This window comes from Oryzias latipes, chromosome 14 (assembly GCF_053564925.1).
Source record: "Oryzias latipes strain Hd-rR chromosome 14, Olatipes_Hd-rR_3.1".
Lineage (NCBI taxonomy): Eukaryota > Metazoa > Chordata > Actinopteri > Beloniformes > Adrianichthyidae > Oryzias > Oryzias latipes.
The window spans coordinates 18,902,643-18,923,481 of NC_136250.1; the positions used below are offsets into that span (position 1 = coordinate 18,902,643).

General features: G+C 39.6%; 1 protein-coding gene across 3 annotated transcripts in view; it reads left to right on the forward strand.

The window, feature by feature from the left end:
* Nucleotides 1–20,626, forward strand: part of LOC101156600 (roundabout homolog 1) — a 119,339-nt gene extending 98,713 nt beyond the window's left edge. For 2 of the 3 annotated variants that reach the window (XM_023962573.2, XM_078930640.1), the window contains 22 exons: nucleotides 700–824; nucleotides 924–1,095; nucleotides 5,469–5,674; nucleotides 5,761–5,842; nucleotides 6,374–6,539; nucleotides 6,631–6,797; nucleotides 6,919–7,040; nucleotides 7,938–8,172; nucleotides 8,303–8,424; nucleotides 8,511–8,682; nucleotides 8,774–8,971; nucleotides 9,602–9,628; nucleotides 11,351–11,390; nucleotides 11,574–11,728; nucleotides 11,842–12,180; nucleotides 12,900–13,016; nucleotides 13,106–13,241; nucleotides 15,081–15,631; nucleotides 17,267–17,407; nucleotides 17,491–17,712; nucleotides 19,553–19,698; nucleotides 19,788–20,626. In XM_023962573.2, coding sequence (XP_023818341.1) covers nucleotides 700–824; nucleotides 924–1,095; nucleotides 5,469–5,674; nucleotides 5,761–5,842; nucleotides 6,374–6,539; nucleotides 6,631–6,797; nucleotides 6,919–7,040; nucleotides 7,938–8,172; nucleotides 8,303–8,424; nucleotides 8,511–8,682; nucleotides 8,774–8,971; nucleotides 9,602–9,628; nucleotides 11,351–11,390; nucleotides 11,574–11,728; nucleotides 11,842–12,180; nucleotides 12,900–13,016; nucleotides 13,106–13,241; nucleotides 15,081–15,631; nucleotides 17,267–17,407; nucleotides 17,491–17,712; nucleotides 19,553–19,698; nucleotides 19,788–19,814 — 3,668 coding nt within the window. In that variant the 3' untranslated portion in view covers nucleotides 19,815–20,626. The remainder of the gene's footprint in view (nucleotides 1–699; nucleotides 825–923; nucleotides 1,096–5,468; nucleotides 5,675–5,760; nucleotides 5,843–6,373; nucleotides 6,540–6,630; nucleotides 6,798–6,918; nucleotides 7,041–7,937; nucleotides 8,173–8,302; nucleotides 8,425–8,510; nucleotides 8,683–8,773; nucleotides 8,972–9,601; nucleotides 9,629–11,350; nucleotides 11,391–11,573; nucleotides 11,729–11,841; nucleotides 12,181–12,899; nucleotides 13,017–13,105; nucleotides 13,242–15,080; nucleotides 15,632–17,266; nucleotides 17,408–17,490; nucleotides 17,713–19,552; nucleotides 19,699–19,787) is intronic. The other variant, XM_078930639.1, reaches the window with a different exon arrangement.
* Nucleotides 20,627–20,839: the final 213 nt, after the last annotated feature.

The window sequence follows — 20,839 nt, forward strand, 5'->3', positions numbered from 1 at the left end:
TTGTTTTTTTTTTTTTTTTTTTTTTTTTACTTTTTGCAGGAGACATGGAGCAACAATTAATAGGATTTCTGAGTCTGTGTGTGATAAATAGAAGATATGTCACAGTCTATCTATCTATCTATCTATCTATCTATCTATCTATCTATCTATCTATCTATCTATCTATCTATCTATCTATCTATCTATCTATCTATCTATCTATCTATCTATCTATCTATCTATCTATCTATCTATCTATCTATCTATCTATCTATCTATCTATCTATCTATCTATCTATCTATCTATCTATCTATCTATCTATCTATCTATCATTTATCCAGGTTAATGGTTCACAGATGTTTTTCATCACCACCTGTCTGTACAATATGACTTCTCACTACATGTCATTGTTGCGTTCTTGTTTTTTTTCTCTTGTAGTCAACGCTGGTAAGTTCTCATCCATTTTCATCCAACATCAGAAAGCATCAAGGGAGTCATGATCCTCTGTCACTCTGTCAATCCTCTACAGTATGTAATTCATGTCAAATGTAGGTAAATGACTGGCATTCTTCTATTTTAAAAGATTCTTCAAAGCTCATTTTTGCTGTTGAAGCTTAATTAATTCCCCTCTTATATGCACACTGAGGTATTCTTAAAGTGAGAAACAGGAACTTATGCCAGACTGTCTAATAATTAGAGCTTTCTTTTTCACCCTGCAGTGCCCCCTGCTTTTGCCACGCACCCCAGGAACCAGGTGGTGTCAGTGGGCAGGACGGTCACCTTTCAGTGTGAGGCCACTGGTAACCCGCAACCTGCTATTTTCTGGCAACGAGAGGGCAGCGAGGTGAGACCCCCCTAGTCTGTGTAATCAGGCTAAATCGGCTCTCGGTTCAAATGAAGATAATAAATGGTTTTCTAAATGGGATTTGTGTTTTCACTTTAGAGCCTTCTGTTCTCCTACCAGCCGCCGCAGCCCTTCAGCCGGCTGTCCGTGTCTCAGATGGGCAGTTTGACCATTACTGATGTTCAGCGCTCTGATGCTGGCTTCTACAGCTGCCAGGCTCTTAACATTGCCGGTAGTGTTATAACTAAAGCACTACTTGAGGTTTCAGATGGTGAGTAAAGAAACAAAACATTGGAAAGACGTGCCTTAGTCACAACTGCCCTTAACTCTTGTGCTATCTTAAATGACCCCACCCTTACATTGACGTGTTCTCCCTACCATGACAAAGGTGGATAAAAGTGGAAAGATTTCATGTAATCCATGGACACCAGTGAAGATCACAAATCATTGAAGAAAAAAGGTTCAGAGCACTGTCTAGTGGGTCTAGATGACCCAACTCCCAATGGTAGAATTCCTAGGATAGCACAAGGGTTACGGGTAAAAACGGGTGTCTACCAGCAAAATATGGTGGTCCGCTCAAAATGAAAAGATCGTAGTGAAAAGATCGTAGACCACTCAGTTAACCTGTTGAATGAAAATGTTCATTCAAAAATAATTCCGATAAACATGCTGTTTATTACTTACCCTTACAACATGTAAGGGTAAGTAAGGGAAAGTAGTTGAAATGCAGGCATAATGTACACAAAATTTTTCAACCCCCCCCCCTCGAATCCTAGCAATGCACAGGGAGCCTGTTCTATTCAAATAGTACTTGTGCATCTTTTGTGCACTCTATGCTTGGTGCCTGATGCTACTTATACATTGGCCATGTGATGCACTTTTAGCATATGGTGTTCACACTGGACTGTCGCTTTGCAATATCACATGTCCACCCCCTTCAGTTGGAAGAGGCTCGGTGTGAAATGTTGAAGTGGTACAAATCTTGCTTCAGGCCTTTTCTCTCACAGGTCTATTCCAAAATATAAAAGACTAAAAATACTGGACAAAAAACGCAATTAATAATTTCTCCCCCATGAGACAGTTGGCACCTCAGTGAATGAAAAATTACTCTATCTATACGTCACTACCAAATCCAAGTCCCCGATTGATCAAAGTTTGCGCTCAATGGACACTTGTTTTATGCGTAGAGCCCGAAAATGGTCTTAAAATTGTGTGTAGCAATGTGTAAACACAAGAGATTTGAACGTGGAAGCTTGAAATGGATTTTTTAGTTTTTAGTATTTCATTCTTGTTATTTTTTGGTTTAGATCGCTTATTTAAAAAAAGCAGACTATTTTTCTACTTTCACGGTTGTCACGGTAACACACCCTTTTTACACCAGATGCCCTTCCTGACACAACCCTGTAATTTTTAGCCGGGCTGGGGACCGGCACAGGGAGACCCAGACTTGTAGCTACATAGTTAGGCAGTAGCATAAAAGATGTTGCCCAAAGACCCACACTGGATGAGACTCATCATGCGCCCTGTGACTTTTAGAAATGACGAAATTAGACAATCTGCATCCTACAGGTATCCTATGGGCACTCAGGTATCACCTGCACTACTGCTGTGTGCAGCATTTGCACAGGTCCAGTAAGGAGCCAGTGCATGCACCTTATAGTGTACTGTAAGGGCACCACTATCATCCATACAGAGTAAGTGCGTGTAACTTCCAATATCCTGACAGATACTTCACGATACATTTGTCACTCACATATGACAATGGTAAATTCCATTTTCATTACGTCCCTTGAGGTAGCTGCACAAGCCTCAAAGGAACTGCAAGACACACATACACTACTCTTAAGATATGGCCGCTCCTGTCTATGACCCCCCACAGGCCCAAACAATCCAAAAACCTGCAGCACCTGTGCGGGTCTACCCTTGTTGAAGAAATGTAAATGGAATGCATTCAGGATAAACCAACCTCCAGAATCCTAATTACGAGGTCAAGATCTGGATATTACGGGCCATTCTTCATGTAAACTTTACAGCGCCGTTAAAGGCTCCATATCTTTCACATCCTTATTTGAGATAAATCACAAATAAGATCTAAAGATCTAAATCCATCTCGCTTCTATCAGAAAAGTCGTTTCTGTGGGTTAAGTCCAGATAATTGGGAATGAAAGTGGAGGAGTTAGCTATGGTGTCATTATGGTTTCAACTAAAGAGCTCTGAGGGCTTTTCGGTCCAAATCACACACGGTGAAGTAACTGTGTTAATTGCTTCAGAAAAGCAATTTAACTGTGCTTGAAGGCCCAGAGCAGTCATTACACACATGTGTGATCATCAATATGTGTGTCTATACAACTTTTGTGCACATGTGGATTGCATATGTTATAATTATAGAAATAATTGCTTAAGGTATTGTGAGATAGTGAATGCTTTTACCTGCAGCACTTTTTAATCCAGGACTCTCAGTTAATGTGGAATGCATTTCACAGAAATGTGCTAAATTCACCTTTTTTTGGTCTTCACTTGCTGCCCTCTGACTTCCTGTGCTTCCACTCCGCTAACTCCAACTAAAGTTTTCTCCATTTCTACCTCATGCCTCTCATCCTTATTCAAAATAGTGCTTTTTTTATGATAATAGGTGGTTCACATTACCTCTGGCAGTTTTCAAAGTATGTTTCCATCAAGCTTTCAAGAGGGGAGAGGTAACTTTATTTATCATTTATTTATTTATCTGTCTGAAACCTACACCCCCACGTATGAGGTGTGTGTGTGCGAGGAAGCTCTGTTATCTAAGTGGAACTGTTATTAGTTGGGCTTTGCTGTCATGATTGGATCCGGCTTCGGCAGTACCTTCTAGCCAATGAATGATTAGTTGCCCTCCGCTGGAGGGGAAAAGTTGATTTCTTTTTCCTCCACTGGCTGCACATCCACCTAAGCCTATTGTTCTTCACCTCTACCAATTTTTCTCCCAATATCTTTCACATCTTATCTTTTTCTGCCTTTTTCCACCACTTTCGTTTTTGTTTTCTCATTTTTTATCATTTTTGGGCCTTTACTTTTTGAACAAGTTTCCCACATTCTGACATACCGCTTGAAGTTATTAGTATTACTAATTTTGCATTTGGCGATATAGATTAGCACACTGATAACAACAAAGAAAAAAATAAACAAAAAGTAGTAGATTTGATGATTACCATGCAAACCAGCATGACTCAAAGTATAAGGCAGCAGCAGATCTTTAAGACCCACTTCGGTGAAAATTGTGTTTTTGCTGTTTTTAGCATGATTTTGTGGCATTTTTCTGATGATGGAGGACATATGTGATGAAATTAAGATTTAAACTGAACTTCTGTGTATTTCTTTATTCAAATCATTATAAATCAGGAGCAGATGAAAAAAATGTAGCTTCAAAAAGCGTGTAGCACTGACCTACAAGCTCTCTCCTTCACTCCATTCCGATACATCCACTTGCAGACAAATAGATCCAGTTAGTTTTTTGTCTTTCTCGTCTGAGCTGGCATCTGGCTCAAAACTGCACAGCTGGATAGTTCCAATATTTCTCGCCATTGTTGTTGCAAGAGTAATGTTAGGTTGGGGTTGTGAGTGTGTGTAAACTAGCGGGAAAGCGTGTAAACAGAGGGGAAATGGGGGCGGGCTTACTCTGTGCCAATAGTCCCGCCCACAACTCAGAGGTGCATTTCTGATTAACTACTGTCGTTTTGCAGAAACTATGTTCATTAGCAAGTTATTTTCACTAAATATGTATGCCCTAATGTAAAACAAACATAGCTGACAAATTCTTCAAGTCCTGTCCAATATACTCAAAAAAGTTTGAATAAAATTTCATATTACAGTTTAAGAAATGCAGAATGGATAGAAAGTTTCTGCAAACTGTCAGAAAACTGTCAAGAAATATTGCAAGTGCTCCTCTGCCTCTTCTAATTTATATTGGATTTGTGGAAACAGTGTTTCTATGCTTGAAAATTCAAAATCTTTTGACACATTAATGTTTTGCCAGTAGTGCTATAATTTTGCTTTATTCTCTAAGAGTTGCGAAACTACACTCTTTTGGAAATACAAATTAGCTTACTGATTTAGAAGAGGTATGGTTTAAATTGCCTTTAAAAAAAATTGTTTCTTTCAAGATGCCATCTTAAACAATGTTTATCATTATTATTTTTTAGGATCTCAGCAGTTTAGATTTCAAAAGATCCCACAAAATGTCACAAAACTGTTGTAAATTTACACAGAACTACAGCAATATTCTGTGATTTATGTGATGTTTTATTGCAGTGGGATGGTCAGTTAACATTTGTCTTTATCCAGCTCATAACCCTTGTGCTATCGTGTGGGGTCAAAATGACCCCACCCTTAAATTAGCGTGTTATCCCTACCATGACATAGGTGGATAAAGATGGAGAGGATTACGTGTAATCCTTGGAAACCAGTGAAAATCACAAATCATTGAAGAAAAAAGGTTCAGAGCACTGTCTAGTGGGTCTAGACTCCCAATGTTAAAGTGTCTAGGATAGCACAAGGGTTAAAGTCCCAGGCTTCATGTTTTAGTGGTATTTTATTATCATCAATAATGTACCATTTAATAGTATATTCACAAGAACCTTTTCTTATTTGTCTTTTACTTTCTTCTAGCTGGGTCAGACTACCTACCTCCCATCATTAAACAAGGCCCCAGCAATCAGACTGTCCTTGTGGACAGCATTGTGGAACTGGGTTGCCAAACTGCTGGCACTCCACCCCCCACAGTTCACTGGAAAAAGGATGGGGTGGTGCTTTCTCCTGCAGACTCCAGGACATCCCTGACTGAAACAGGATCTCTGAAAATTTACCATACTGAGGTGAGAGGTAAAGACACAGGGCGGTTTTGTAGAGCGTGCCTCAAATGATTCTAACCACTCAATGCTTTTGGATCCTCCATCCTAAGCTGGGAGATTCGGGCATGTATACTTGCACTGCCTCAAACCCAGGTGGGGAGGCTTCCTGGACAGCATTCTTACAAGTACAAGGTGAGTTATATGTACAGAAACAAGGTTAAATGAGGTAACTTTCATCAAAGTATGGTTAACTTTATGGCTAAGTTCACACCAGCCGTGTGATGCACATTCAGGAACACGCTTTTAGCAGATGTCCACACTGAACAGTCACTACCCAACACTAGTGCTAGGGGTGGGTGTATCAATCTAAGTATCGACAGTATCAATACCAAGGCGAAGTATTGATACTAGCGTAATGAAATCAATACTTTTGTTGCAGTGTTCATTTAATATTGCTTTAATCATTTTCAAACAGTTGGTGCTTCCATATGTCACTACCAAATCAGAGTCCCTGATTGGTCAAAGTTCAACTGGTTTTACTTTCAGCGCGTGTTCAATGGTCGCGCGTTTTGTACGCAAGGACTTAGCTAGGCATGAACTCGACAGTTTTTAAGGCGGAAGCCCAAAATATGTGATTACATAAACTTTTTATTGGAAGTGGTTGCTTGAACGTGTGTTGTCGTGGGCGGTGTAAATAAGTGTATTGTTTTCTGTCTTTATTAGAATTTGGGGTTGGGAAGTCTGATCACCCCGTGGAAAATAATATGATTCCGACTGCTCCGTCCAAACCGGAAGTCACTAACATCAGCCAGACATCAGTGACGTTGTCGTGGAAGTCTAGTCCTGATAAGGAGAAACTACCTACATCTTACCTCATCGAGGCATTCAGGTAAGACTTTCATCAGTAGATCCAGCAATATTGAAATCCATCTGTAATAGATTGTACTTTTTGTCACAATTCTTTGTTGCAAACTCTGAAGTTACACTTTAGGTAACAGATGGGTGACCCTAGCAGAGCATGTGAGAGCAGAGACTTTTGTCCTGAGGAACCTGAAGCCTGGAGCCGTCTACCTCTTCATGATCCGAGCAGTGAATACTTACGGCCTCAGCGATCCCAGTCCAATATCAGATTCCGTCAGAACACAGGGTCAGTGCCACACCTCCTCTTATTTTCTCTCCTTCACATTGTACAGGCATCTGCTGATTTTAGTCCATAACATGTTGTTGCTGTATCACTCCTTTTTTTTTTTTGTTGCTTTGGTACACAGACAGCACTGCTATTATAAAGGGGGTGGACCATCGTCACATCCAGAACGAACTAGGAGACGTCGTAATCCACCTGCACATGCCCACAGTTCTGTCGGGATCTGCTGTCAGACTGCAGTGGATGGTGAGGTTTGTCTGTGGACTCTCCTGAACCTGTCCAATGGTTCACAAATTCACATCTAAAAGGCAGAACACATTTCTGCCAGACTGTTTGACAAACTATGTGAGGCAATACAATAGGTAACAGATTTAGTCTCTACTGAATACTCTAAAGTATTTTCATATTTTGAAAAGTACAGTATATACGTGGGCCTTGTTGTGTGAAATATAGAAGTAGTTAAACTCCAAATTTCAAAGTGTGCATTCCTAATTTTAATGAGTGCTGACTAAATCATTTAAAAACCAAGTTTTAAACACGTAACCCTTGTGTTATCCAAGGCAGTTTAACATTGGGAGTGGGGTCATTTTGACCCCAGTAGACAGTGGGCTGAACCTTTCTACTTCAATGATTTGTGATCTTCACTGGTGTCCATGGATTACATAAAATCTCTTCACTTTTATCCCCCTTTGTCATGGTAGGGATAATGTAAGGGTGGGGTCATTTGGACCCCATAAAAAAGCACAAGGGTTAAGATTAAGTCTGCTGACAAATCTCTATCCAATCTATTCTGTTTAACTGCAGATGTTTAATTTTGTGGAAATTCTCCTGAAGATTTATGCTGCGGTTTTGCCAGAACAGTGTGGTTTGAATGGAAACTACTTTAGCCTTTTTTTTTTCCTTTTACTGAACTTGAACTGCGTGGAAACCATTAATGCCCTCATATTTCATGTGAAGAAAAGTATAGAGGGAAAGTCAGCTAACTGGGTTTTAACTAAGCCTTCTTGCCAGATGTTCTTTGCTCCACAAAATGTGGATTTGGTTGTTTTTTTTTTTGGATGGCAAAATCACCTCACATGCTCTTTTATGTACTCCAACAGTCATGTGATCATGAAAACTGGTTATGTTGATGCTTCTTGACAGGTAGAACAGCAGTCCCCGTACATCCAGGGCTTCAAGGTGCTTTACAGATTGTCCGCCGAGCATGGCCAGCCCGAGGTGCAGTGGAGTGTCCTGGAGATTCACGGCTCGCAGGAGGACAGCATGATCATTAGTCATCTAAAAAAAGGATCCATCTACGAGTTCAAAGTGCGCCCCTTCTTTGACGAATTCCAGGGAGCTGACAGTGAGGTGAAGGTGGTCAGGACACTGGAAGACGGTACTTTATTTTTTACTCTTTCTTTAGAATTATGATTTATTTCTTAGTTAAAAGAAAGTTATTGCTTTCTTTTGCATATGTCAGAAAGGATCATCTGCATGTTTCTCAGCTCTGTCCTTCTCTGTCTCAGTCCCGAGAAGAGCACCTCAGGGGGTCACAGTGACAAAGAGTGATGCCAATGCTACTGCTATCCTTGTTTCCTGGAAACCACCTCCAGAGGCAGGAGAAGATGGCTTTATTCAGGAGTACAGGGTACAAAAATAAAACTAAATTTGTGAAACGGTGTGGTTTGATGTATCCCTCAGGCGATTCCTGTCATCTCGTTGCTTTTTTGACAGATCTGGTGCCTGGGTAATGAGAGCCGCTACCATGTGAACCAGTCTGTGGACAGTTCCACCTTCTCTGTACTTATTTCCAGTCTGGCACCAGGAATTCGCTACAGTGTAGAGGTTGCAGCCAGCAACAGTGCTGGGCTGGGAGTCAAGAGCCAAGCAGCTTTCTTTCAGTTTGGTGGGAGTTTCAATCAGTTTAAAAAAAAAAAAAAAACACCCATTTGTGTATCTTTTAACATTTATTTTTTTGTTTCTTTCCTTTTTTTTAGACTCTTCAGGACAGATGATGGTCCTCAGTGACAGGAGAGATGCTTTATCACAGATCTCAGATGTGGTGAAGCAGCCAGCTTTTATAGCTGGCATTGGCGCCACCTGCTGGTTTGTTCTCATGATTTTCAGTGTGTGGCTCTACAGGCACCGCAAGAAGAGGAGCGGTCTCAGCAGCACATACACTGGAATCCGCAAAGGTGTGTTACTCAGTTTCAGATTAGATCATGAAAACTGTTCGATTATGTCCATATGAGCTGAGGAAAAAAACAAGTAAACATCTGTCACCTTTGTAGAACGATCAAAGAAAGAGGTTGGATTATAGAGGTTATCAAGCCATGACATTTTGCCACAGCACTTGTCATTTTAGTGACATTAAAGGACTATTTTACCAGAGAGATAAGCAGATGACATTAAAGGGTGAACATTTCTGTTTTAATCAGCCTTTGATACAAAGACCTCAGACAAATCTGCATTTGAGGCATTGCTAGCTTTGAAAATCTGACCTTTAATCACTTATTTGTAGACTGTCTCTTCCTTGACCTAACATGGTACTTGGAGGCACAGGCCTGTCAACCTGCCACAATCACGTCGGCCACAGTGCCGCCGCCGTTATCCTCCTGTCTGTCAGCTTGTTTTTTTCCCCCTTAATTAACCTTCACTTTGGACACATAAATCGTAGGCAGCAGCGGTACAGATGGCATGTGCTAATTTAAATGTTTCCGTGCATCAAAACACAGGATTGTTTCTAATGAATTTGCAAAATCTGATGAGTTATATTGAATGAAACACCGTCTGATCCCTTTGTGTTTCCCTGTTTGTCCCTACAGTCCCATCATTCACCTTTACACCAACAGGTATGTACTGCTCTTTGCTCGTGAAATGAAACCATCACATTCTTGATGTCATTTTCTAAATAAAACAGCTTTATTTTGGCCAAAAGTTATGACTTTTAAACACAAAACCAGAAATCCAATCAAGTAAATCACATTAAGATGTGGCTGAAAATGATGAGCTTTTTTTATTAAAGCCGTGTCACACAGCACAAATTTCCGTCTTTCGCGATCCATGCGTGATATACATAATTCATAAGTGTTTCTTGCTTTTGTTATTCGTCAATATCCGTAATAAGGGTTTTGGCCGATGGGTCTTTACAAGAATTCGGTTTTGAGCCGTTCAATATTTTTGGTGGGTTGAGAATAACACAGTTTAAGTGTATTTTACGAAGTTTATATGCAATGATTAGATCAATCTTACACAACTGTGCCTGACTTTTGCAAGACACATACGCAGATATAGGACCGTTCCACATATGTCCATGTATGTCTAACAGACTTTTCACGCATGTACCACCATTATATAACTTTTACATCGCATATACGGCGCACATATCACGTTCAAATTTTGTACTTGACACACGAATAACCAACAACTTGCATATAAACAGCACAGTATTCACACATACGTTGATTTACGTGTTCTTTGCTTGGTTTATTTGTACTTTTTCCGTGATTTTATCGTGGCTCATTCGTGAGACATCTGTGTAAATTTCATGTAAAGACAACAACTTTTCTCACTTTTTCTATGTTTATTCATGTATGACCAATTTTCATCCGTGCCATATGCGCAAAATGTACGTAGTGGCTGTGTGACACAAGGCTTACTGATCATATCTATAATATTTTAAGACTTTTAACTAAATAAAAACTGGGGCTTTGTGTCTCTGTTATCTAGTAAAATTACTATGATTGTGTTATTAGAAAACAGGTAAAATATATAAAGCAGAAAACAAATCATTTCCAAAGAAAATATACAAAAGTTTTTAATTAATAGAAACAAAAAAATATAACTTCAAGCAAAAAGGTTAATGTATTGTACAAAAAACTAAACAAAAACAAACTATAACTGTTCAAGAAGGTCAATAAATTAAAAACTGGGACCAACCTGGATCACTTTATAACAGTTTTTTCATCAAAGAAAAAATGTTTTACAAAGAATTCTGATCGGGACATCACTAATAATTATCAATAGATATGTACCAATACAAAACACAAGTAAAAAGGGATATATCTGTAAATATTAATGAATACTAATTTGAATTATGCTGGAATTTGTTGGGGAATATGATTTAACACATACATTTTGATACATGAAAAATGTGTGTAGAATATATTTGTATCTATATGTGTGTGCACATGTGTTTTAGGGAGGGAACAGGACTATAGTAGATAGTGGGTGCACTGGGTGTGATGGTAAATTTGGTCTTGGGCTTTTACCTCTTTTTTGGGGGGGGGAATTTGTTGTTTTGTATCTTGTCCTATTGGTTCTTCTAAAGCATATGTCTGATAAACAATATCAACAAAAGAGAGAAAAAAAAACTGCTTTAGTGTTTCATACTGAAACAGAAATGTATTACAAATGAAATCCTTCAGACTATAGGCTGAATGCTCAGAAGTGTGTGCTAAAGCTTCACATCTTTTTCCCAGATTCTTAACCAGCTTTCATGCCTTCCTCCCCCTTTGGCTCTTTATCAGTGTGTCAGCTCATCACAGTTGAATCTTTCCTTTCTATCTTTTCAGTTGCATATCAAAGAGGAGAATCTGCGTGCAGCGCTGGCAGGTTGCTGATATTTTTGTCTCTTTGTGTTATATAAAGACTGGTTCCACAGTGGAAACACTAGGGGGAGATGTCTCCCTGCTCTTGACAGGGGTTGGGTGCTTCTCCTGGCCCCTCTCGCACATTACTGATGTGAGGAGGTGGCAGCTTTTTTGATTGACAGCCCTGTGGTTCTCCTTGTTGTAGACCTGGCCCTCTCAGCATGGGTGAACCACTAAACCAGCTGTGGCTGCCAGACAATTGGCCCAATGCAAGTGCCAATCATTTGGATTGCGCCATCAATTGCTGCAATAACGGCAATGGCACCAGTGACAGCAACATGACCACGTACAGTCGGCCAGGTTGGTCCAAAAATAGATCATCTCATAACTCAGAAAAAGCATTTTCTAAGAAGATGAAAAACCTTTGCTTTCTCGTGTTATTGCTTTGTTCATGTGCTGCGTCCTCCACCCAGCTGACTGCATCGCCAACTATGGAAACCATCCAGACAGCAAACAAGGGGGCCAGCTTGGGACAGCCATCTACAGTGACATCAACCTTTCCAACAAGCTTAGTGAGATCAAAACAATCAACAATTTGGGCTACGTGAGCCCAGGAGGAGATTCCACCGGCACATATGAGCCCATTCCATACGCCACAACACAGCTCATTCAGGCCAGCATTAAGAACAAGGGGGCGTCTTTATCGGAACCTCTTGATATACCATGCTGGAAACAACCCCCCAACCTGCCTCCAATCACCAAGGAGATGGCTGCACAGATGCAGCACAGCATGGCGGAGCAGAACAGTAAAGGTAAAGACAAAGAGTTGATGCAACACAGCCACTGGGGACATTTTGCACATTTTCCACGTATGAAATTTGGTTCTTTTGTAAAATATGCATGATATAAGTGTTTCTTGCTTTCGTCTATCATCAATGTGCGCAGATGTCTGTCGAGGGTTACAGTTCCGTTTTATTTACATTATTTCGGTTTTGAGCTGTTCAAAATTTTTGGTCGGTTGAGAATAACACAGTTAATGCAGATTTAATGTGGTTTATATTCAATTATTACGTAAATCTTACACAATTGTGCATGAATTTTACAAAATGCATATGGAAATGTGTGGCCTTCCACGACTGTTCCACGTAAGTCTAACAGACTTTGCATGCGAGTCCCAGTGGCGTATAACTTTTATGTCGCCTATACGGCGCACATATCACATTCAAATTATGTAATTGACGCACAAATCACTAGTGAACTGCACATAATTAGCACATTAGTCACGCATGGTTTACGTGTTCTTTGCGTGGTTTATTCCTACTTTTTCAGTAGTTTTAACTTGGTTCGCCTGTGAAAAATCGGTGAAAATTTCACGTCTAGACCACAACTTTTCTCATTCTCTCCCCGTGTGTTCACGTGTATTCACGTATGACCAGTTTTCATCCATGCAACGTGCGCTTAATGGACGTAGTGGCTGCGTGTCAACCTTTACATGTTTTAAAGAAGAATATTTGAGCTGTTTTGTCTTTAGATCTGCAGGGAAGCGAAGGCGGCGTGATCCACCCAAAGCTGATGCTGAACCACACACACAATCACAGCACAGGAAGCTCCAGTCACAGCTCAGACAGAAGCAGCAGCAACACCTCAGGTGAAACTGTCAACGCGTCCTTCCCTCTACTAAACATTTACAAATCAAACAGTGTCTGTGTTTACCTCTCTGTGCTTTACATTTTTCAGGGAGCCAAATTCAAAGGAAAGGAGTCAGGGCTCCAAAGGCCTCGAAACATAACGGGGTTAGCTGGGGGGAACAGCTGTCCTCTGTTCAGGCTGATGCCTGGGACTGCGATGAATACAGTCTTCCCATGGAGAGGAGGTACTGGAAACACAGACACAAGTGACAAAGATCCCATTCTTCTATTTCTTCAGCCACATACATCCAACCAATTAGCAAAAATCAGTATTTGATAAACAAAATCTGCAAGTAAATGTTAAATAACAAACGGGCTTCAGTAGGATTTAAGGGTACAAATTGTTATCAGCTTTAGAGAATGTACATTTTTTTATGAAAAAAATGTTTTTAGTGAAATATTAAAACCTTGATTTTTGGGTCTCGGTTTTGTGTTGGTTTGACGAATGATTTCTTTGTTAAAAAACAACAACAAAACTAAAAATTCAGAAAAGATTTTTTTGATTTCTTAACAAGTGAGTGATATTGAAGAAAAACCTTTCGGTTGGCATTTACTAAGCCTGATGTGATGCATAAAACAGTATCAAATATATTCAATTTAACACATGTAAATATCAGAATAGAATAGAATAGAATAGAATAGAATAGAATAGAATAGAATAGAATAGAATAGAATAGAACAGCACATGTCTCAAGTACACAGCAACAAAATGCAGTTTGCATTCATCCAGAGTATTTTGGTAATATGAATATGTGTAAAAATGTAGAATAAAGTATATTAGAAAAGTTATAACACGTATTAACAAGTATTTATAGTTTGATAGTTTTAAATTCAATGGATAAAGTGCAGATGGCGTATGTGCTAATTGAGTCAATGTGTTACTGTTATGTGTGTATGAAGACACAGCCCATTATTGAGGTTTTGACTATAGTGCATTTCTGTCCATCTTCCTACACATAGAAAGTTTTATTTTGAACTAAGTTTTACAACAAGACATTGATAAGAGCAGGGAGCTCCAGGGGGGCGCCCATTAATGCGTCAATATTAGTATAAGTAATGACAAAGATCCAAAGATAACTCAGCTAAAGTAACTGCTGTCATTTAGTAACAATAATAAAACAGTCTGAAATATGTATATTTCTTCTCTACTCATTCTAAAGTCTTCCACTTTCCCGACCCCCCCACATCCAATGTTCTAGCTCCGCCACTGAAAAAGACATTTTAACAACCCTCAATGTGCTTTCATTAGGTCATGCAATGCAAATGTGTCCCAGAGAGCTTTGCACTAACCCTCTGTCCACCAACCTTCACAAACTCACACAGAATCGGAAAAAAACGTTGCTGAATTACAATGTGCATCCACGTCACCTTACATAACACCTAAAAATGTCCGTCTGCCCAAATCTGTTAATGGACTTCATCTTAGCTGGAGACATTCTGAACACGTTGAGTTTAAGATGCAAACATTTTAGTAAACATGCATTCTTTTTCGTATCTATTTGTAATTCACCTTTTCAGTCTAACTGTTCAATTTAATTAAGAATTTCAGTTTTTGTTTTATTGTCCTTTGTGTGAAAAACACAGACTTCGTTTGTATGAGGTAATAAAAAAGAAATGTCCTTATTTGTTTTGGTCATCTGAAGATAGAATTCTACATTGGCTTCTTGAAAATGACATTTTTATTTTAGCCAATTTTTTTTGGCAAAGGCATGGACAATAAGAATGGACACTTTGTTTTTTGTTAGACTCTGATTGGGTGGGTTATTGTATTTTTGTGATGGCCATTTTCCTGTATTTTGTCTTCCAGCCCATGCGGGCTGGGCACATTAGTGCATGACACTTAAATTAAATCAAACTAAAAAAACGTAACTGGATGCCTTCAAGTGGTTAGCATCAAGCTAACTGGATGTTGTACTTTTGTCTTTAAAGATGGGCTGTGGATGGTTGAATGACCGGTACTGTGTGCTATGAACTATGACAAATACATGTTAGACATCACCTCATGTCCGTCTTTTTCTCATCAGCTTTGATCCAGAGGAGAAAACACAAGACGCTCCATCTCCACTAGTGAGAGCCTTAACGCCTACTGAAGGGACCTGCTGCCAACCACCTGCTTCATCCTCACAGGGAGGCCTGAGCAATGGCCTGCACGGTAGAGACGAATGCTTCACACACACCTACAGCTCCATACCGCTCTGCGTGGACACTGATGGACAAGAAGAGAATGAAGAAGAAGAGGTCGGGGACGGGGAAAATGTTGGAGAAGATCCTTACAGCCAACCCTACAATCACCAGAAGCACAAACACCAGCTGCAGCTCCTCTCGTCGCACAAGCTGCTTCTCCACGGGCAGGATCAGACCCCAACCTCTAGCATAGGGGACCTGGACAGATCAGTCACGGGGTCCATGGTTAACAGCTGGGGCTCAGCGTCAGAGGACAACATCTCATCAGGCAGGTCCAGTGTTGTCAGCACTTCAGAGGGATCCTTTTTTACGGATGGTGACTTCAACCAGACAGCGGCTTCCTCGAGGGATATTGTAGGCATCCGTGTGGGCAGATATTGTGAGGAGTCAGGTGAGGCTGATGGTCTCTTTGTGCATCGTAATTAATTTAACATCATTGCTGTCTTTAGTTTCCTTTATGCAGAGAAGAAAACAGCAAATTCCAAAAGACGACTGATTAAAAATTAGGTTTTTGGTGTTTTTAACATCTTTCCGTAGGTTTTTTGTCATGATGGATGACATATATAAAGGAAATTTAGCTAAAAAATTAGATTTTGTTGTTTTTTATTCAACTTGTTGCAGACGAAAAATACCCTTTTAACGCTTGTGCTATCCTAGGCACTTTTACATCGGGAGTTGGGTCATCTAGACCAGTGTTTTTCAACCTTTTTTGAGCCACGACACACTTTAACCTTGACAAAAATCCCGCGGCACACCAGCATCCCAAAAAAAAAAAAAAAAGCAGAAACTCATAGTCTGTTTTGATCTACAGCCTAAAGCTAAAGACGAGCTTTAGCTGGTGTTTTTGTGGAAAATGAGTGAGTTATGAGCTAAATTGGAACAAGGAAGTTTAGACTTTTAACACTTCTGATTGGTCAGACTGATGACATGTGATTAAGCCTTCAAGAATGATTGGTGGAGTCGTGGAGACAGTAAAAGCTGCGGGACTTTTCAGAAAACAGTTATAGCTGCAAGTAAATCGCGGTGCCGTCATTCTTATCAAAATGTCTTTAATAGAATCAATTAAACACAAAGAAAAAAGTATTTTATGATCTTTCATATTCCCAACTACTCAGTGTTTTATCAGGACCTGTTTGGATGAACAAAGAGCTGATTTCCTGGAGATGGTTAATGTTTTTAGATCAGTTAATGAGGGCAATTTTCCACGGCACACTTGACCATCTCCCACGGCACACTAGTGTGCCGCGGCACACTGGTTGAAAAACACTGATCTAGACCCACTAGACAGTGCTCTGAACCTTTTTTCTTCAATGATTTGTGATCTTCACTGGTGTCCATGGATTACATGAAATCTTTCCACCTTTATCCACCTTTGTCATGGTAGGGAGAACACGTCAATGTAAGGGTGGGGTCATCTAAGATAGCGCAAAGGTTAAAAGAGGTCCATTCTCTGAGCTCTCAGCAATGGGAAAGGGGGGCGGGGTTGCTCCACACCAACTCAGATGCTAATTTTTAACGTACTAGTGCTGCTCTGCAGAAAGCATGTCCTAGAAAAATGACACAGATAGCTAAAAATGGCAAAATCATACATAAATAACCACCTGGAAAACAGATTAAAAGATGATCGGAATGGGTATAAAATTTATATTTATTGGATATTTTAATTCAAGGTTTGGTTTTATTTGCTTTGATATGCCCCAAAATCTATTGTGTGAATGATTGAAATGAAAGCTGGGAGCATAAGTATTGTGGTAACTGGCATTTTGTGATCTCACATTTTAGTGCACTTTGAAGTTGAAGGTTTTTGTCAGTAGGAAAATATGTGTCCAACTCTGTCACTGGCTGCTTTAATGTGATGCACATCAACACTTAGGTCTTGGAGGAAGATAACAAGTCATTTTTTATGTTTACAAAATGGAAAGAAATGGTAAAATTATATGTTGTAATTGTAAAATTCTTTAAAAGTACATACTGTCAGTAGGGTATGTAAATAATGGTTCCTTTGAAATATCTTTGACAACATCAGGCCGGAGGCAGCAGAGAGCGAGTAGCCCCATGTCAACAGACAGCAACATGAGTCCTGCAATAACACATAAAAGGCCCCGGAGGCATAAACAGAGCCATTCTGGTCAGCAGGATTGCAAACCCACAGATGTCTTCAGTGACGGTAAAGATGGACTCTAAAAAAAATGAGATTTGCTGCTTCAGATCCCCTCAGCACTAACATTTGAACCCCTGCTTTGTCCCCAGACACTTGCATGCCTCTCACTTTCGCCAACCAGATGTGCCACGGGGACAACAAGGTGAGGGGGGCCACGCTCCCTCGGATGGGCTCTGGGGAGTCCCGGGGTAGACGAGGAAGCACTGGGACTCACAGGGTCAGGGAAGGTACATTTGAGCAGAGCAAAGGCCAGGACAGGCACAAGATTTCATCAGCAGTGAAAGGAAACAACAAAAACCGACAGCACTCAGGTAGGAGATACAATTTCCCTCAGATTTTTTATTTTGAGGTTTTTATGATAGACGAAATATTAAACTAGACACCGGGCATGTGACTACGATCAAGAATGTACAGTATATACGTATATAGCCCATGGTGTTGACACTATTATTCACACTGGGCAAGCAAAGAGGGGCTTCTTCTTGTTTGATTCAATTAAATTCAACTTTTTATTCAATTTTTAATAGCCTAACAACAACATACTTGTGTCAACGGGCTTCATACTGGTAATTGTATAAGAACATGAAATCCGTCATAAAATACAATACGTAATCGCTAAACTAAACTGACTAAGCCAAACTGGGCATCCCTGCCCTTAGACCAGGGGTGTCAAACTTTGGCTGGTTTTCCAGAAATCCTGCCTTATCTGCTGCCGATTACCTGTATCAGGTGTGGTTAGCCAACAAGGAGCTGCAACTGTTGAGACCTTTGACCCTCGAGGCCTGGATTCTGACACCCCTGCCTTAGACCCTTCTTCTACTGCCACCTAGCGCATTTTTGCCACCTACAGTTGGGAGAAGCTTGGTGCAAAATGTCAAAGCAGTGCAAATTTCGTGTATCTTGCTCCAGGCTTTTTCTTTCACAGTTCCATTAAGAAATGTGGAAAACTTGGTATCACATAATTCCAGCTGAGCATAAACCGCAATTATTAATTTCTCCTTCGTGATCAATTTTCAAACGGTGGCACTTTCGTACATGAAAAGAGATGCCATCTATACATCACGATCACATCCAAGTGCTTTAGTGGTCAAAGTTCATGCTGATTTAGGTTTAACACATGTTCAATGGCCATGCATTTTGTAAGTAGATATGGAGTCAAATCGGGGTCATAAAGATATGAAACCCGAATAAAACAACTTGAAGAAAAAAAAAGGCGGAAGTATTGGAGTTAAGCAAAAAACTACAATAAACTTAATTAACCCCTGTGCTATCTTAGATGACCCCACCCTTACATTGACGTGTTCTCCCTACCATGACAAAGGTGGATAAAGGTGGAAAGATTTCATGTAATCCATGGACACCAGTGAAGATCACAAATGATTGAAGAAAAAAGGTTCAACACACTGTCTATTGGGTCTAGATGACCCAAATCCCAACGTTAAAGTGCCTAGGATAGCACAAGGTTAAGTTACACTTGATTGTTTTCAGCTTCATTCTTATTGGTCCTTTATCTAAGCCTCGCCCCTACGTTCCACAAAGTGGCAGTCTCAAACCTGAAATTTTCCGAATCGAAACGGATAAAAAAGTAAAAAAATAAAAAAATACATTTTTAAACTGAAATTTTGAGGTTTGAAACTTGCTAATAATAATTACGTTTATTTTAAAGTTACAGAAAGTTTCAAAGTTTTTCTTTTAGCTGAACCCCAATATTTCAGCTTGAATTTTTCAAGTTTGACTCCATACGTAGAGCCCAACATCTGTTGTAGAACCTTGCGTAGCTATGTATGGATGTGAAAGTTTCAAATGTGGAAGCCCAAAACCCGTTTTCTGTGTGTTTATGACCAAACGCCACAGACACGTGGATCACTGAATGCTTGGAGCTTTACAACACCAACCATTCATCACTCAATATCAAATCCGAGACTCTGGCTGGTCAAAGTTTAACAAGGTTTAACTTGCAACACCTGTTTAATGGCCGCATGTTTTGTATGTAGAGCCCAAAATTGGTCATGAGAATGTGTGTAGCTATGTGTGAACACAATATTTTTGAACATGGGAGCCTGAAATGTGCTTTTAGATAGACTTTTCTTGTTGTCGAGGGCTGTGTCAACGTGGCTTTACTTTACATTTATGTCCATTGTGTCTTTTTAGAATTTGCCGACGTTCCTCTGTATAGTCGTCCTTCTTTTCCACCAGGTCATAGAGAGCTGGGCTCTAATGCGTTGAGCTTTCAGTCATGTGGGAACTCAAGGACCAAACCTGCAGAGCTGAAGGCCCCTACAGTACAGGTGGAAGAGGTAAATGGGACTTCAGCGTAAAAAACAAGGCAGATTGTCTTATCCTTTTGAAAAACTAATAAATGGTTTTTATTTCTATATTTTCACAGTTCCTGAAAAGCCAAGAAGCACTGTGAGTTGTTGAAAAACGTCCCATAAATGCTACAAGCGACTGAGACTTTTGCAAAAAAAAAAAAAAAAGGACAAGAAATTCTGCACAAAACCATTTTCTACTTGGGATTTCCCACTGTGTTGGAAAAAATATGGAAAAAAAATCTTTAAGTCTCTGGACTTCTTTGTTGTGTGCTTTCTTTGTATTTTTTTTTTTTCCTCAAGGACTCTGACCTGCTGGTGGTTGAACGGAGTACAGATAATGCAAATTAGTTGTGGATGTTTCACTAAAATATTGCTTCTGAAAACTGCTTGATGCAGTTCATTTGTCTTTTGTTTGTTGTCTTATTATATTACTGTAAAACAGTCATTTCCAGCCATGTTGTAAATTGTTTACTGCCACAGAAGTGCTTCAAATTTTATAAAAGTGTTGATGTTTTCTACGTGGTGTACATCTAGTCTTTGTATTATTTGTTCTACTTGGTTAAAAAAAGCACAATCAGTTACTTTTGTTGTACGGATACGTTTTTGCTCGGGAGAAAATCGGTTGTTTATGAAGCTTTTAATGCATAAGACAAAGATTGTTCAGTGAGTTTGTGCATTCAGTTGCATATATTTGAGCTGCTTACTTGTTTAAACCCTCCGTTATGTGTATCTTGACAACTGCATGCAATTTCAAAGGAAAGGTTCTTTTTCTATCATCTTCGGTGCTTTGCCTTCCGTTTAGAATTATAAAAAAGAAAACAAATAAGAAAAATGGTCTGATTGCTTTTCTGTGTCAGCTTTTCTGCAACACTTGAATTCAGCTAAATAAATGATGGAGGAGTGCTGGAAAATATTTTGGAAACAACAATTGTGATTTAATGAATCAAAAGAATCCAACATGGTCATTTCATAAGACATGCAAACTGTATCTGCAAAATTAAAAATCAACCAATATTTCAAGCAAAAATGAAATAAAATATCATCTCAGAGGCTAAAGTCCTGCTTTTTATTATAACTGATTTAAAAACTAAACATAAAAAAATTCTGTCTTAATTCTCTATCTGTC